This window comes from Meleagris gallopavo, chromosome 26 (assembly GCF_905368555.1).
Source record: "Meleagris gallopavo chromosome 26, MGAL_WU_HG_1.1, whole genome shotgun sequence".
Lineage (NCBI taxonomy): Eukaryota > Metazoa > Chordata > Aves > Galliformes > Phasianidae > Meleagris > Meleagris gallopavo.
Genome location: NC_139429.1, coordinates 30,001 through 45,443, shown reverse-complemented (window position 1 = coordinate 45,443; position 15,443 = coordinate 30,001). Strand labels below are relative to the sequence as shown.

The window sequence follows — 15,443 nt, the reverse complement described above, 5'->3', positions numbered from 1 at the left end:
CAGCCCATGGCTACGGGAGGTGACTGTTCCCTGCTGGCTGGGAGAATGCTGCACCAGACCTGACCACTGAGGAGAAGGAAGAGTATAGAGGTGCCAAGCCCTGCAACAGACCTCTTGGGAGTTGCGTGCATTAGTGACTTACTTTGAACTTGGCAAGTGGCTGCACTGAGTGAAGGAGACTTACATATTGTGGGGGTCAGGTGGTGGCCTTGTGCTCTGCAAGGGCTGTATCGGTGGAATGGTTCTGGAGAAGCCATGTGTTTGGACAAGAAGAGAGTGGGGATGGGGGAAGAGCTGCTCTACACAGGGCCAGTGGTGGCTACAGGATGTGGGATGGGAGGAGGAAGGGAGTGATGGTGGTTGGGCTGCATTAGGTTTGCTGCCTGGGCAGCTGTGGATGTTGCAAGCTGAGGGAGAAAAGGGAGAGGGATTGGGGCCGTACCTGGGCCATGGGGCCCACGAGAAAGTGTCCTGTGACCAAGGTGGTAAGTGATGTGGGGTTGGGGTGTGGCTATAGGACTGATTGGTGGGATTGTGTTGAGTAGGTCTCAGGAAAAGACCCAGTGAGGGGCTTGGTTGTGCTGGAGGTGTGGAACAAGGGTGGAGATGTTCCAGGTTTGTAAGTAGGATATATAGTTTGGGAGACCAACAGAATGAATTAAGGCCAGTGGCAGTTAGCGCAAAGAGCTCCTGGCCTCAGGTCTTGTTTGCTCTGTCTTGCTGGAAAATATTTCCTGAAACTTACAGGTTTTCCTCATAGTAAGTTCATAATCTGTTCCACTTACTTACTGTGTATCCCTAGAAGGATGATTGTAGGAGTCAAGATCTGAAGCATTTTAAAAGCAAATAAAACACCAGAAAAGAAAACCCAAACTGGGTTCAAACTATATTGACCCAGTGAAGGCAACAGATTAAATGTTGGAAAGCTTAGTTCATTTGTTCATTTTGGTTAAATTAGTCATGAACTTGCACAATTTATGTTTTCACATTTTGGATGTCAGTCACATCAGTTCATTCTGTAATTTGGAAAAGGGGAATTAACTTTGTTCTTTAGCAGTTAAGCTGTTTTTCTTTAGCCCGTACTTTAACGCTCAGGGAGGTGCTATTTTTGATGTAAAGCCTTCCTAAAATTCAGTCCAATCTCAGTTCTCTACTGTCTAGTTGCAAGAACTGCCAACAGACTGCGAAGTCGGGCTTTACAGGCCAGAGGTGGAGCAAGACGGAGGCCTCTGGATTTTCAAAAACAACGAGAAGGCTGAGAATCAAGTGCTTTGTTTGACATTTTTACTGCCTGTCCTACTTAAGGATTCTGTCTGTCCATAGGCACATTTGGTTGGACCCTAGCAGCTTGGTGCTTATGAATGCAGTTCTTTCTGGTACAGAGCTGTGCCACTTGCTGTCTAGACCAAATACACGTAATGCTGGAGGAGCTTACTCTAAGCATTTTTTTTTTTTTTCCTTGGAGCAGTAGTTCAGGGAAACATAGATACTTTCTTCTATGCTCCCATAGCGGTATTCTAGGAATGGCTTCTGTTGTTGATTCCTTACTTGCTTGTTTTAAATACTGAAAGAAACATACTGTTCTTTTTCTTCTGCCTATGTAGAACTCCCCTTGTTTCCTTTGTATTTTTGAGTTGCACTCTTAAACAGAGTGTACAGCAAGATCTAGAATAGTTGCCAAAGAGTTGCCTATGGGCAAATTGTGCTGGATTTCCCTAATGGAAGTCATAAAGTTTCTTGCCTCCTTGAGAAGTGTTCTTGTATTATTCTTATATAGCATTGTGTGTTACTGCTGTACTGAGGTATATATTTTAAATTATTATAAATCCATTATCTGCTTCCCGAAGGTGATGGTGAGAAGCATGCATCGTGATGAATTAATGTGAAGCATGAGGTACACATAAGTCTTCCTTTGGGTCAATAGTAAACCAAATCCTTGAAAGTGTGACTGGGAATCCCACCATTATTAAAAGGGTTCAACCGTGGTGCCTGTGGCGGATCCTGGCAGCAATTGGGAATGAAAGAACTGTTGACAAGTTGCTGAATATCAAAATCACTCCAGTGGATAATTACAGGCCTATTAGCGTATTAGCTTCTAGAGATACGCGCGTGCGTAGCGCAGCGCCGAGATACGAGCATGCACAGTGCGGTGCCTAGACTGGCGCGTGCGTAGTGCAATTCCGAAGTAGGCGCATGCGTAGTGCGATGCCGAGAGAGGCGCATGCGTATTGCAGTCTGAAAACTCGCGCATGCGTAGTGCAGTGCCGACGCTCGACCATGCGCAGTGCAATGCCGGGACAAGCGCATGCGTAGTGCAGTGGCGTGACTCGAAGCAGTGCGGTGCTCGGACTGGCGCACGCGTAATACGATGCCGAGAGAGATGCATGCGTACTAGCTTCTCGAGATAGGCGCATGCGTAGTACAATGTCTGGACTGGCGCATGCGTAGAGTTTTCTCGAGAGTGGCACATGCGTATTGCAGCGCCGATAGTAGCGCATGCGTACTGCGCATCCTGTTCTTGAGACCGGCGTATGCCTAGTGCAGTGTTGATCTACCAAAGAGCATGGCTATTATACACTGTAAAGGACATCAGGAAGGTAACACTGTACAGTCCCCCCTTTTTGGGGGACTCCTGACCACATTTAAGGGCTGGCAGGAGAAGGAGCAGCTACTGTACTGTACTTAGAGTGTAGGGTGAGCCCTTGGAATGGGGTGAGTGATTCCTTCTGTATTTCAGGGTTGCAATCTCTCTTTTTTTGGGATATGCTGACCCCATTTAAGGGCTGGCAGCCTTAAAGGTGTTATGTTTCTCTAGAAGCTGCCTCCTTTCCCCCATTTCTTGGGTATCCTGATCACACGTAAGTACTGGCAGCCGTTAGGACAGCATTTATCTCTACAGACTGCCTCCTGCGGAGCGTGGGTGAGCATCAGCCCTTGGGAAAGGGGGGACTGGTTCCTCTTTTATTTCAGGGCTGCCGTCTCCTCCTTTTTTGGGAGCATCCTGACCACATTTAAGGGGTGGAAGCTGTAAGGGCAGCATCTGTTCCTGGAGACTGCTTCCTCTGGAGGATGGGGTGAGCCCTTGGAATGGGGTGCATAATTTCTTCTCTATTTCAGGGCTGCGAGCTTCACCTTTCTGGGGGGATCCCAAACTGGATTAGAGCAGCTGTATCTGCTGTTTGTCTTTACGATGCCCTTTTTTCCTTCTCTAAGGGAGATGGAGGAGTGTCTGATATGATGATGGAAGGACTGATATACATTTATTTCTTTAACTGCTCCCTCACTTCTGGAATGCTTCGGTCAGCCCCATGTTGATGCTGGTTGGCTGACCGAGCATTGCTGTTGTGGGAATGCCCGGAGCTGAAGTCCTTTTCCATAAAGAGGTTCTTCATTCTCCAGATCTTGTTAGCAAATCTTTTCAAGCTCACTGCCTTCTGGTTGAGCCTCTGTTCCTTCTTTCGTGGTTCTTGCATCGTAATCTCCAACCTGAGGCTCCAAACTTGGTTTGTCTGCACCTCCATCATCCCATTTCACGACTGCAGTTAGGAGTGCTATGCACTGATTCCAACCATGCCGAGTCGTTTAAGGACTTTCTGTGCATCCTTATCGTGTAATAAATCGAGTTCTGAGTCTCTTCTGACTCATTTTTCAGCTTGATGGGATCTAAGGACTGCCAGGGTTTTGTCTAATCAGCGGCTTAAGTGCTGTGAGATCTGCAGAGCAGGTAATGGAGCATCGCTACCCCATGTTTGTGCACTGCTTGTATGCAGGCAGTTTCCGATGGCTGTGGGAAGCTCCCCTGGGGATCTAATGGGTTGCAGGGGCTCACGTGGCTCCATGGGGTCTCAGCCCGACGCACAACGTGGCTGGTGATAGAGGTGCATCGCCAGGACCTGAAGGACACTCCCAGACCGCGGTGGCCGTTGGCTTCATCCTCACTGAGTGTGATCTGGTCGAGCTTAGTAATCGCAGGCTTTCTGTTCCTGTTTTGTCTGGTTCTCTCCCACATCTCCCTTACAAGTTTGTCGATGTGATGGATCCCAAGGCACTGTTCTCAGAGCACATGCTGACTGACCACCTTGGGGTCCTACAGCCCTTTCTGTGTGAAAGGACTTGACAGAAAGCCAAGGATTGTCCTCTTCTGGACCGCTGCGCTCAGCATCACCCCAGATACTTCGATGCCAACGGTCTGGAGGTGCAGTTCGTTTCCTAATCTGTATGACACCAAACCCCCACCCCTCTTCCTCCCATCCTCTGACCTGCATTCAGCAGCTCTGGTTCTCAACAGCAAGGTCAGTCAGAGCTTCAGGCTATGATTCAGCATCGCCCAAACACCCAGAGATGCGGCGTTTTCTGTCCCCTCCCTCCCCCCCTACCCCCCCCAAAATGCAGCGATTTCTCCCAGAAATTCCCCTTTTCTCCCCGAAATGAGGCTTTTTTTCCCACAAATACCCCTTTTTTACCCCGAAACGTGGCGATTTCTCCTACAAATACCCATTTTTTTCCCTAAAATGTGGCGTTGACTCCCAACAAATGTGGCGTTTCCACCCACAAGCACCCGCTTTCTTCTCAAAATTGAGGCTTTTTTGCCCACAAAATGCCCTTTTCTCCCTGAAAACGTGGCTTTTTTGCCCACAAAAACCAATTTTTTCCAAAAAAATGTGATGTTTTTGCCCCGAAACACCCTTTTTTCAAACCCAAAATCTGGCTTTTTTATCCCACAAATACCTGTTTTCTCCCCCGAAATGTGTTTTTTTTTTTTCCCCCACCAACTCCCCTTTTCTCCCCAAAAATGTGGCTTTTTTGCCCACAAGTACCCATTTTTTCCAAAAAATGCTACGTTTTTGCCCCAAAACACCCTTTTTTCTCGCCCCAAAATGTGGCATTTTTTCCCACAAACACCTGTTTTCTCCCCTGAAACGTGGCGACTTCTCCTACAAATATCCATTTTTTTTCTCGCCGAAAATGTGGCTCTTTCTTTCCCCCCTTTCTCCGCCAAAAATGTGGCTCTTTCTTCCCCCCCTTTCTCCGCCAAAAATGTGGCTCTTTCTTCCCCCCTTTCTCCGCCAAAAATGTGGCTCTTTCTTCCCCCCTTTCTCCGCCAAAAATGTGGCTCTTTCTTCCCCCCCTTTCTCCGCCAAAAATGTGGCTCTTTCTTCCCCCCTTTCTCCGCCAAAAATGTGGCTCTTTCTTTCCCCCCTTTCTCCCCCGAAAATGAGGCTTTTTCTTTCCCGCAAATCCCCCTTTTCTCCCCCGAAAATGAGGCTTTTTCTTTCCTGCAAATCCCCCTTTTCTCCCCCGAAAATGAGGCTTTTTCTTTCCCGCAAATCCCCCTTTTCTCCCAAAAATGTGGCTTTTTTCCCCACAAATACCCGTTTTCTCCCCTGAAACGAGGCTTTTCTCCTACACACCCCTATTTTTCTTACTTAAATGTGGCTTTTTCTCCTACAAATATCCATTTTTTCCCAAATATGTGGCTTTTTTTTCCCACAAATCCCCATTTTCTCCCCAACATGAGGCTTTTTCTGCCAGAAATAACCATTTTCTCCTCACAAGTGTGGACTTTTTTTTCCCTCTCGCCAAAAATGTGGCTTTTTCGCCCACAAGTACCCATTTTTTCCAAAAAAGCTAGATTTTTGCCCCAAAACACCTTTTTTTGTGCTCTAATTGTGGCTTTTTTGCCCCAAAATGTGGCATTGTTTCCCACAAACACTCGTTTTCTCCCAAAAATGAGGCTTTTTTTTTTCCTACAAATCCCCTTTTTCTCCCAAAAATGTGGCTTATTCGCCCAGAAATACCAATTTTTTTCCAAAACCTGTGGTGTTTTCATCCCGGAAATACGTTTTTGCCCCGAAACACCCTTTTTTCTCCCCAAAAATGTGTTTTTTTTTCCTCCCCAAAATATGGCTTTTTCGCCCACTAATACCCGTTTTCTGCCCTGAAACGTGGCGACTTCTCCTACAAATTTCCATATTTTTTTCCCTGTAACATGGCGTTTTCTCGCCAAAAACATGGCATTTTCACCCACAATTACCCATTTTTTTCTCAAAAGTGTGGATTTTTTTCCCACAAATACCCGTCTTCTCCCCAAAAATGTGCCTTTTTTACCTAGGAATTCTTCTTTTCTCCCCAAAATGAGGCTTTTTTTTTCCCCACAAATATCCCTTTTCTCTCAAAAGTGTCTTTTTTCCCCACACATACCCATTTTCTCCCAATCATGTGGCCCCGTTTCCCCCCCCCCCCCCCCCCCCCCCCCCCCCCCCAAACATTTGGCCCTATTTCACCACTCCCTCCAACCATGTGGCCCCATTTCCCCCTCCCCCCCAACAAGTGTTTTTTTTTTTTTTTCCCCCCAAAAATACCCATTTCTTCCCCCCTAAGGTGGCGCTTTCTCATAGGAATACCTGGGACCACGGAGTAGAACATGAACTTTTTAACTCATTTTTTGTGATGTTCTGATGTGAAACACTGACAACAAAAGTCACAAAAACACAGCAGAGATCCTTCCCCAGTGGCAGCCAGCCCTTAAATGGGGTCTAGGTGAGGTGCAGCCAGGTTCCACCCTTCCATTCACACAACTGAATCGCCTTCAGCTGTGCTCCCACAGCTGACTCAGCCCTTGCCTCAGATGATCCATCAGTGGTTCAGGCCCTGACTCAACAGCTCCCATTTGCAGGGCCATTAAATGACAGATGTGGGTCACTGGGAGCTGTGGGTGGGCAAACAGCACTCACTGCATTCCTAGCAGTGGTTGCAGCCCTTTGCTGGCTAGGCTGCTCACACAGATATCAGCATCTGCTGTGCCAGCGCTGAGATCTGTGCTCTGTTAGCAGAGTCCCTGTATAATCAATGAATATTAAGATGTTACCATTACAAAATAAACAGGAGAGTTAGGCAAAAGAGATTATAATAACAAAAACAGAATAGATAGAAAGCTTACCCGTATCCTGGGCTCAGTCACCAAACTCCAGCAGAGCGGATCTCCAGCAAAAATCCTTCCCCACTGGCAGCCAGCCCTTAAATGGATTCAGGAGGGGTGGAGCCAGGCTCCGCCCCTTCCTGCAGCACAGGTGAGTTGCCTGCAGCTGTGCTCATTGCTGACTCATTGCTGACTCACTGCTGCCTCAGGTGATCAATCAGAGCTTCAGGCCATGACTCAGCAGTTTTCATACAGCCACCAATTGGCATCAGGGACAGACTTTGATTAAAATATGTGGGCTATTGCAGGTCATCCAGCTATAAACCTCCCTTGGCAGCCATTCACGTTATTCATTTTCTTTGCCCTATGGCTGTACCGGCACTTTAAGGGCCGGCCTGAAGCTGTGATGGAGCACCTGGGGAGGGGTGCAGTCCTGCAGCACAGCTGGGGGCAGTTTGGCCGTGGGTGGGGCAGAGCCAGGCTCCACCCCTCCTTGATCCCATTTAAGGGCTGGGAAGGGCAGGGGCAGCATCTGAGCCTGGGGAGTGCTGCCTTTGGAGTGTGCCTTGCTCTTTGGGATGGAGTGAGTGTTTGTTTTTTTTTTTCTCTATTTTGGAGCTGCTATCTCTCTTTTTCTGTGGGGAATCCTCACTGCACTTAAGGGCTGGTAGCTATTTGTACCTGGAAGCTGTTTCCTTCACTTCAGAGTGCGGGTGAGTGTTGGTCCTTGGACTGGGGTAAGTGGTTTCTTTTTTATTTCAGGGCTGTGATCTCCTCTTTCTGGGGGATCCTAACTGCATTGAAGAGCTGGTAGCTGTAAGGGCAGCATCTGAACCTGGAGACTGCTTCCTTTGGGGTGTGGGGTGAGAGATTCCTGCTTTATTTCAGAGCTGTGAGCTCTCCTTTCTGGAGGATCTCAAGCTAGATTAGAGTAGCTGTTTCTGCTCTGTGTGTTGTTTCCTTTTCAGTGGTTCTCATCTCATCATCTCCAATCTGGGTTCCAAATGTGATTTTTTTTTTTTTTTTTTTCTGCTTCCATACTTCCCAGTTCATGACTGTAATTAATAGTGCCATGTGTTAATTGCATCCATGCAGTGTTTTTTAAGGGCATTCTGTGCATCGTTGTTGTGTTTTAAATTATGTTCTGTGTCTCTTCTGATTTCATTTCGCAGCATGATGGGGTTTAAGGATTGCCTGGGCTCCTCCAATCAGTAGCGTGAGATCTGTGCAGGTAATGAACACCATGAGCCCCATATTGGTGCACTGCTTATATGCAGGTAGATTTGCAATGCGGTCCAACTCCCCCACAATGAATATCTATAGCTGGATCAGGTTGCTCAGAGCCTGACCCAGCCTCGCCTTGAAAGGGGCACCTCTCTGGCAGCCTGTTCCACTGCCTCACCACCCTCACTGTGGAAGACGCTTTCCTTATATTTAACCTCAATTTTCCCTTGTTCTTTCCTTTAGGTATTGAAAGGCTGTTACCAGGTCACCTTGGAGCCTTCGCTTCTCCAGGCTGAACAGCCCAGCTCTCCCTTCTTATAGGAGAGGTGTTCCATCCTTCGGTTCACGTTTGTGGCTCTACTCTGGATGCACTCCCACAGCTCCATGTCTCCCTGCACTGAGGACTCCACGTCTGGGTGCAGCACTGCAGGTGAGGCCTCACCAGCGCAGAGCAGAGGGGCGGGGATCACCTCCCTTCGCCCGCTGACTGCGCATCTTTGGATGCAGCCCAGGATACGGTTGGCTTTCTGGGCTGGAAGGGCCCATTGCTGGCTTGTGTCCAGCTCCCACCCACCAGTACCCCCAGGCACTATGGGGCAGGACTACGCTCAGTCCTGTCATCCCCCAGCATGTTTTGGTGATGGGTGTTCCTTCATCCCAGCTGCTGACCCTGCACTTGGATTTGTGCCCACTGCTCAGCCTGTTGAGGTCCCTCTGGATGGCGTCCCGTCCCTCTGGTGTGTCACTGCACCCCACAGCTTGGTGTCATTAGGGTGCACTCAACCCCACTGTTTATGTCACTGATGAGGGGGCAATCCCAGATGTTTGTACAAACTGGGTGTAGAATCCCTTGAGAGCAGCCCTGTAGAGAAGGGCTCATCCTGGTGGATGAGAAGCCGGACATGAGCCAACAGTGTGCGCTTCCAGCCTGGAAGGCCAACTCTGTTCTGGGCTGCATTAAAAGAGGAGTGGCCAGCAGGGAGAGGGAGGTGATCGTCTCCCTCTACTCAGCTCTTGTGAGGCCCCATCTGCAGCACTGCGTCCAGGCCTGGGGCCCCAGCACAGGAAGGTCGTGGAGCTTTTGGAGCAAGTCCAGAGAAGGGCCACTAAGATGATCAGAGGGCTGGAGCACTTCTCCTATGAAGAAAGGTTGAGGGAACTGGGATTGTTTCTCTTGGAGAAGAGAAAGCGCTGGAGAGGCCTCATTGCAGCCTTCCAATACTCAAAGGGAGCGCATAAGCAGGAGAGGGGACGGCTGTTTATGAGGGTGGATTGTGATAGGAAAAGGGGAATGGTTTTAAACTGAGACAGGGGAGGTTTAGGTTGGTTATTAGGAGGAAGCTTTCCCTACAGAGGGTGGTGACGCACTGGAACATGTGCTTTAGAGTCACTTCCAGGAGAATCTGCTCCGTGATCGCTCCCAGCACAGAGGTGAGACTGACATGGTGGTGGTTCCCAGGGTCACACTTTCTATCCTTACTAAGAGGTGTGCTGTAACCTTTTTTCTACTCACTAGGGACTTGACCTGACTGCCTCGACTTGTCAAATACCACTGAGAGTGGCTCGGTGACTGCAGCGGTGAATTCCCTCGGAACTCTGAGTCTCATCTTGTCAGGACCCAAAGACTCCTGGATGGTCGGGTCATCAGGTGGTCCAGAACCTGATCTCCCATCGCAGTGTGGGATGGGAAGGGGTCTGTGGGACTGGCATTGCTTCCTCAATCCCCACCTACCAAACCAAAGGTGAGGGCAGTGTATAGCGAGCAGTTATCAGAGAAGATGGAAGCAAAAACGTTGTTGGGTACCTGAGCCTTCTCTGGTGGTAAGCAGCATCGTGCACAGAGTGCAGCCACGTTGTTCTGAGAAAGGAGCGCAGCTTTGTGAAAGAGATGCATATGCAGGGCAGTGCCTTCATTACTGCATTGTGTCCAACAGGTGGCAGCAGAGCTGCGGTGCTCCCGAGTGCGGTAAGGACTGCACGGAGATGTGTGGGTCTTCGTAGGAGCAGCAAGGAGCCGGAATCTGCATTTCCTGGAATGCCCCGGAAGCTCACTTTGCTGACCGGTAATTGTCTGCCCAGCAGGTAAGGGCAATGCACAGCCACCAGTGTTTACCCATTCCATTGCATGGCACAACATGGTGCTCCCAGAGCTCTTAATTGCACTTCATGGTGCCCGGAAGGCTGCCTGTTCTTTTCTTTCTGCGTTCTCCTCGCCTCTGGCCTTTCACTGTAGTGTTTTCCTTCCCTTTACCCTCCGTGTTCCCTACCGCATTCTCTTGCCCTCCTGTTTTTGCATTCCACGCCACATTCTCTTGGCCATTGCCCTTGGCTTTCTTTGCCGCATTCACTTCAGCATTCAGTTTTGGCGTTCCCTGCTGCATTCTCTTGTCCTCCTGTTTTGGCATATCTTTCCGTGTAGTCTTGGCCATCATCCTTGGCATTTCCTTCCACGTTCTCTTGGCCATTGCCTGGGCATTCCCTTGCCCTCCTGTTTTTGGTTCCATGCCACATTCTCTTGGCTATTGTCCTTGGCTTTATGTTGCCATGTTCTCTTCAGCATTCGTTTTTGACATTCACTTCCATCTTCTCTTTGGCCATTGGCCTTGCTTTCTGTGCCCCATTCTCTTGGCCTTCTGCTTTGACCTTCCCAGTTGCCCTTTCCTTGCCCTTGCTTTGTTTGTGCTTTCCTTTCCTTTTGCTTCTGCCCTGCCGTTGCCTTGGCTGCCTGCTTTGCTTTGCCTTTGTTGTGGCTTTCTGTGGGTATTCTGCTTGCCCTTGGCTCTCTGGGATTGGCTGGGAGACAGCATTAATGTTAAACTTGAGCTGAACCCGTAGCTGAATGGAAGTTCTAATGATAATTGTATTAACCTGCAGTCTATCTGTAAACCAAACCCTTAACCCAATGTTAAAAATGTCTCATACCCTAAATGCTGCCATAAAAATAACGCCCCATGTTTTCTTTAAAGTAACCGTAATTGCAATTGTAGTGCAGAACACTGCTGTTAAACTAACTGTAACTTCAACCCTATAAATAGCATTAATTATATCCCTAACACTCCCCTGCACCATCATTAGGGCAATGTGTGGATGGTGCAGCCCTACATATGTGGGGCAGTGCCTTCATTACTGCGTTGTGTCGAACAGGTGGCAGCAGAGCTGCGGTGCTCCTGAGTGCCGTAAGGACTGCACGGAGATGTGTGGGTCTTCGTAGGAGCAGCAAGGAGCCGGAATCTGCATTTCCTGGAATGCCCCGGAAGCTCACTTTGCTAACTGGTAATTGTCTGCCCAGCAGGTAAGGGCAATGCACAGCCACCAGTGTTTACCCATTCCATTGCATGGCACAACATGGTGCTCCCAGAGCTCTTAATTGCACTTCATGGTGCCCGGAAGGCTGCCTGTTCTTTTCTTTCTGCGTTCTCCTCGCCTCTGGCCTTTCACTGTAGTGTTTTCCTTCCCTTTACCCTCCGTGTTCCCTACCGCATTCTCTTGCCCTCCTGTTTTTGCATTCCACGCCACATTCTCTTGGCCATTGCCCTTGGCTTTCTTTGCCGCATTCACTTCAGCATTCAGTTTTGGCGTTCCCTGCTGCGTTCTCTTGTCCTCCTGCTTTGGCGTATCTTTCCGTGTAGTCTTGGCCATCATCCTTGGCATTTCTTTCCATGTTCTCTTGGCCCTTGTTTGGGCATTCCCTTGCCCTCCTGTTTTTGTGTTCCTTGCCCCATTCTCTTGGCCATTGCCCTTGGCTTTCTGTTGCCACGTTCTCTTCAGCATTCAGTTTTGGCGTTCCCTACTGCGTTCTCTTGGCCATCATCCTTGGCATTTCCTTCCACGTTCTCTTGGCCCTTGCCCTTGCTTGGGCATTCCCTTGCCCTCCTGTTTTTGTGTTCCATGCCACATTTTCTTGGCTATTGCCCTTGGCTTTATGTTGCCACATGGTCTTCAACATTAGGTTTTGGCGTTCCCGGCAGCATTCTCTTGCCCTCCTGTTTTGGCACTTCCTGCCATGTTCTCTTGGCCCTTGCCTGGGCATTCCCTGCAGCATTCTCTTTGACCTCCTGTTTTGGTGTTCCAGCCACATTCTGCATTGGCCTTCTTTGCCATGTTCTCTTTGGCCTCCTATTTTGGCACTTCCTGCCATGTTTTCTCTTACCCTTGCCTGGGCTTCCATCCTGTGTTCCCTTGGCCTTCCATTTTGGCATTTCTTGCTGTGTTCTCTTGGCCTTTGCTCTTGACCTTTCCTGCTGCGCTCTCTTTGGCTGTATATTTTGGCCTTTCCTGTTGCGTTCCCCTTGCCCTCACCTTAGCTTTCCATCGGGTGCTCTCTTTGCTTTTGCCCTTGCTTTAGCTTGGCCGTATGCTTTGCATTTACCTTGGCTTTCTATGCGAGTTTTGCTTCCCTTCGCCTTTGGCACTCTGGCATTGGCTGGGAGGCAGCGTTAATGTTAACCTTGACCTGAACCCGTAGCTGAATGGAAGTTCTAATGATAATTGTATTAACCTGCAGTCTATCTGTAAACCAAACCCTTAACCCAATGTTAAAAATGTCTCATACCCTAAATGCTGCCATAAAAATAACGCCCCATGTTTTCTTTAAAGTAACCGTAATTGCAATTGTAGTGCAGAACACTGCTGTTAAACTAACTGTAACTTCAACCCTATAAATAGCATTAATTATATCCCTAACACTCCCCTGCACCATCATTAGGGCAATGTGTGGATGGTGCAGCCCTACATATGTGGGGCAGTGCCTTCATTACTGCGTTGTGTCGAACAGGTGGCAGCAGAGGTGCTCCCGAGTGCCGTAAGGACTGCACGGAGATGTGTGGGAGCAGCAAGGAGCCGGAATCTGCATTTCCTGGAATGCCCCGGAAGCTCACTTTGCTGACTTGTAATTGTCTGCCCAGCAGGTAAGGGCAATGCACAGCCACCAGTGTTTACCCATTACTTAGTGATACACAAGGTAGGGTTTCCAGATCTCATTTCTACATTTCATGGTGCCCGGAAGGCTGCCTGTTCTTTTCTTCCTGCGTTCTCCTCGCCTCTGGCCTTTCACTGCAGTGTTTTCCTTCCCTTTGCCCTGGCTTTCCCTACTGCGTTCTCTTGCCCTTCTGTTTTGGCGTTCCCCGTGGCATTCTCATGGCCACTGCCTTTGGCCTTCTTTGCAGCATTCTCTTTGGCTTTGGCCATGTGAGCCACATTCTCTTGGCCTTTGTCCTTGGCCTTCTTTGCCACGTTCCCTACGCCTCCTGTTCTGGCGTTCCCTGAGACCTTCTCTTTGGCCTTCAGTTTTGGCGTTCCTGGCCGCGTTCTCTTTGGCCATTGCCCTTGGCCTTCTTTGCCACATTGTCTTTGGCCCCTTGTTCTGGCGTTCTCTGCAACGTTCTCTCTGGCCTCGGTTTTGGCGTTCTCTTCCATCTTCTCTTTGGCCATTGCTCATGGCCTTGTTTGCCGCGCTCCCTTGTGTCTCTTGTTTTGGCATCCCTTACAGCGTTCTCTTTGGCCTTTGGTTTTGGCCTTCAGTGCCGTGTTCTCTTTGGCCATTGCCCTTGACCTGCATTGGCCTTGCATGCAGCGTTCTCATGGACCTTGTCCTCCATTTTGGCCTTCTCTGCGTTGTTCTCCTTAGTCTCTGTTTTGGTGTTCTTTGTGGCCTTCTCTTAGGGCCTGACTTTGGACGAGGCCTTCTCTTTGGCGTTCTTCATGTCTTTGCCACCCCTTTGCCTTTGCTGTCGCCTTCCATTGTGTTTCGTCTATGCCTTCGTTGCCCTCTGTTTTGGTGTTCTCTTGGGTGTTCTCCTTGCCTTTTGCTCTTGCCTTTGTCTTGGCCTTCCCTAACGGTCACTCTGAGCATAATCCTAACATAGCTAACCCTAACACCTTCACCCTGACCCTAATGAGCTCTGAACCCCACATGCAGTGCTCATTGTAAACGTGACTGTATAGATAACTGTACTAACTGTCCAAATTAACCCAGAACCTACCCTTCAATTGGGCACTAAACCCGTCTGTAACCTTCTGTGTAATACTAACAAAAATCCTATAGCTTCCCTGTTAAATCCTCCTAACCCTAGTCTTACTCCACTTCTTGGAGTGGTGTTTGGCTTCGGTGTTTTGTGGGGGTGGGCTTACGGTGAGTGCCGTTTGTGTCTCGGCATTCCTCTTTCTAAAGCGTGTCTCTCTGTATTACAGGTAAAGATGCCTTTGACACTTCCAGTCGATGACTTCCCTCCTGGGACGCCATCAGCTTTCGAAGCCTCCCACACTCGCCAGCAGCTCGGTTCAGTTGAGCCGTTCCCCATATCCCCAGTCCGTTCCCTTTCCATAGTCTTCCTTTCACTCTGCCCCAAGCCCCTACCACCGCCCAAGGTTGTCACAGGCGATGTGTGGTATGTGGCACTTGGTCTCATTATAGTTCATTCCATTGGCCTCAGCCCAGTGATCCAACCCACCCACACCTTTCTTTAGGGCCCTTCTGCTCTCAGGCCAATCAATGCTTCCTTCTGATGCGATTTGTTTTCCTTCCCAGCCACTTTTTGACTTGTGCCTCTTTGTGGCCATTTTGAGAGTTGTGCTGATTTCAGCGTTTGCATTCAATTTATCTCCACCAAATTGGCTGTAGCTTCACAATCAATTTAAGTAAATCAAATTGGCTGTAGCTTCACAATCAATTTATGTAAACGAAATTGGTTTTAGCTTTGCCTTGCTTACGGGGTTGGGTTAGCTTTGCTTTGTTTGTTTGTACCGCAGGGCTAACCCAACCCTGTAAGCAAGGCTCAAGGGCCGTTGGAGGCAATTTATGTTCCTTCCCGGCCAGTCTGAGACTCGTGCCCCTTTGTGGCCATTTTGAGAATTGCGCTGATTTCAGCGTGCGCATTCCATTTATTTCAACCAAATTGGCTGTAGCTTCACAATCAATTTATGTAAACCAAATTGGTTTTAGCTTTGCCTTGCTTACGGGGTTGGGTTAGCTTTGCTTTGTTTGTTTGTACCGCAGGGCTAACCCAACCCTGTAAGCAAGGCTCAAGGGCCGTTGGAGGCAATTTATGTTCCTTCCCGGCCAGTCTGAGACTCGTGCCCCTTTGTGGCCATTTTGAGAATTGCGCTGATTTCAGCGTGCGCATTCCATTTATTTCAACCAAATTGGCTGTAGCTTCACAATCAATTTATGTAAACCAAATTGGCTTCAGCTTTGCCTTGCTTACGGGGTTGGGTTAGCTTTGCTTTGTTTGTTTGTACCGCAGGGCTAACCCAACCCCGTAAGCAAGGCTCAAGGGCCGTTGGAGGCAATTTATGTTCCTTC

At 48.9% G+C, this 15,443-nt stretch overlaps 1 protein-coding gene across 3 annotated transcripts in view; it reads left to right on the top strand.

The window, feature by feature from the left end:
• Positions 1–26: 26 nt before the first annotated feature.
• The window catches only part of LOC116217449 (uncharacterized), a 16,066-nt gene continuing 649 nt past the window's right edge, over positions 27–15,443 (top strand). Inside the window, exons 1-8 of one of the 3 annotated variants that reach the window (XM_085209312.1) lie at positions 27–8,150; positions 8,387–8,573; positions 9,497–9,574; positions 9,660–9,791; positions 10,078–10,206; positions 11,288–11,416; positions 12,918–13,050; positions 14,333–15,443. The exon at positions 14,333–15,443 is cut by the window's right edge and continues 649 nt beyond it. In XM_085209312.1, coding sequence (XP_085065438.1) covers positions 9,776–9,791; positions 10,078–10,206; positions 11,288–11,416; positions 12,918–13,050; positions 14,333–14,336 — 411 coding nt within the window. In that variant the 5' untranslated portion in view covers positions 27–8,150; positions 8,387–8,573; positions 9,497–9,574; positions 9,660–9,775 and the 3' untranslated portion in view covers positions 14,337–15,443. Of the gene's footprint in view, positions 8,151–8,386; positions 8,574–9,496; positions 9,965–10,077; positions 10,207–11,287; positions 11,417–12,917; positions 13,051–14,332 lie in introns of all 3 variants that reach the window. The other 2 variants (XM_085209315.1, XM_085209313.1) reach the window with 2 other exon arrangements.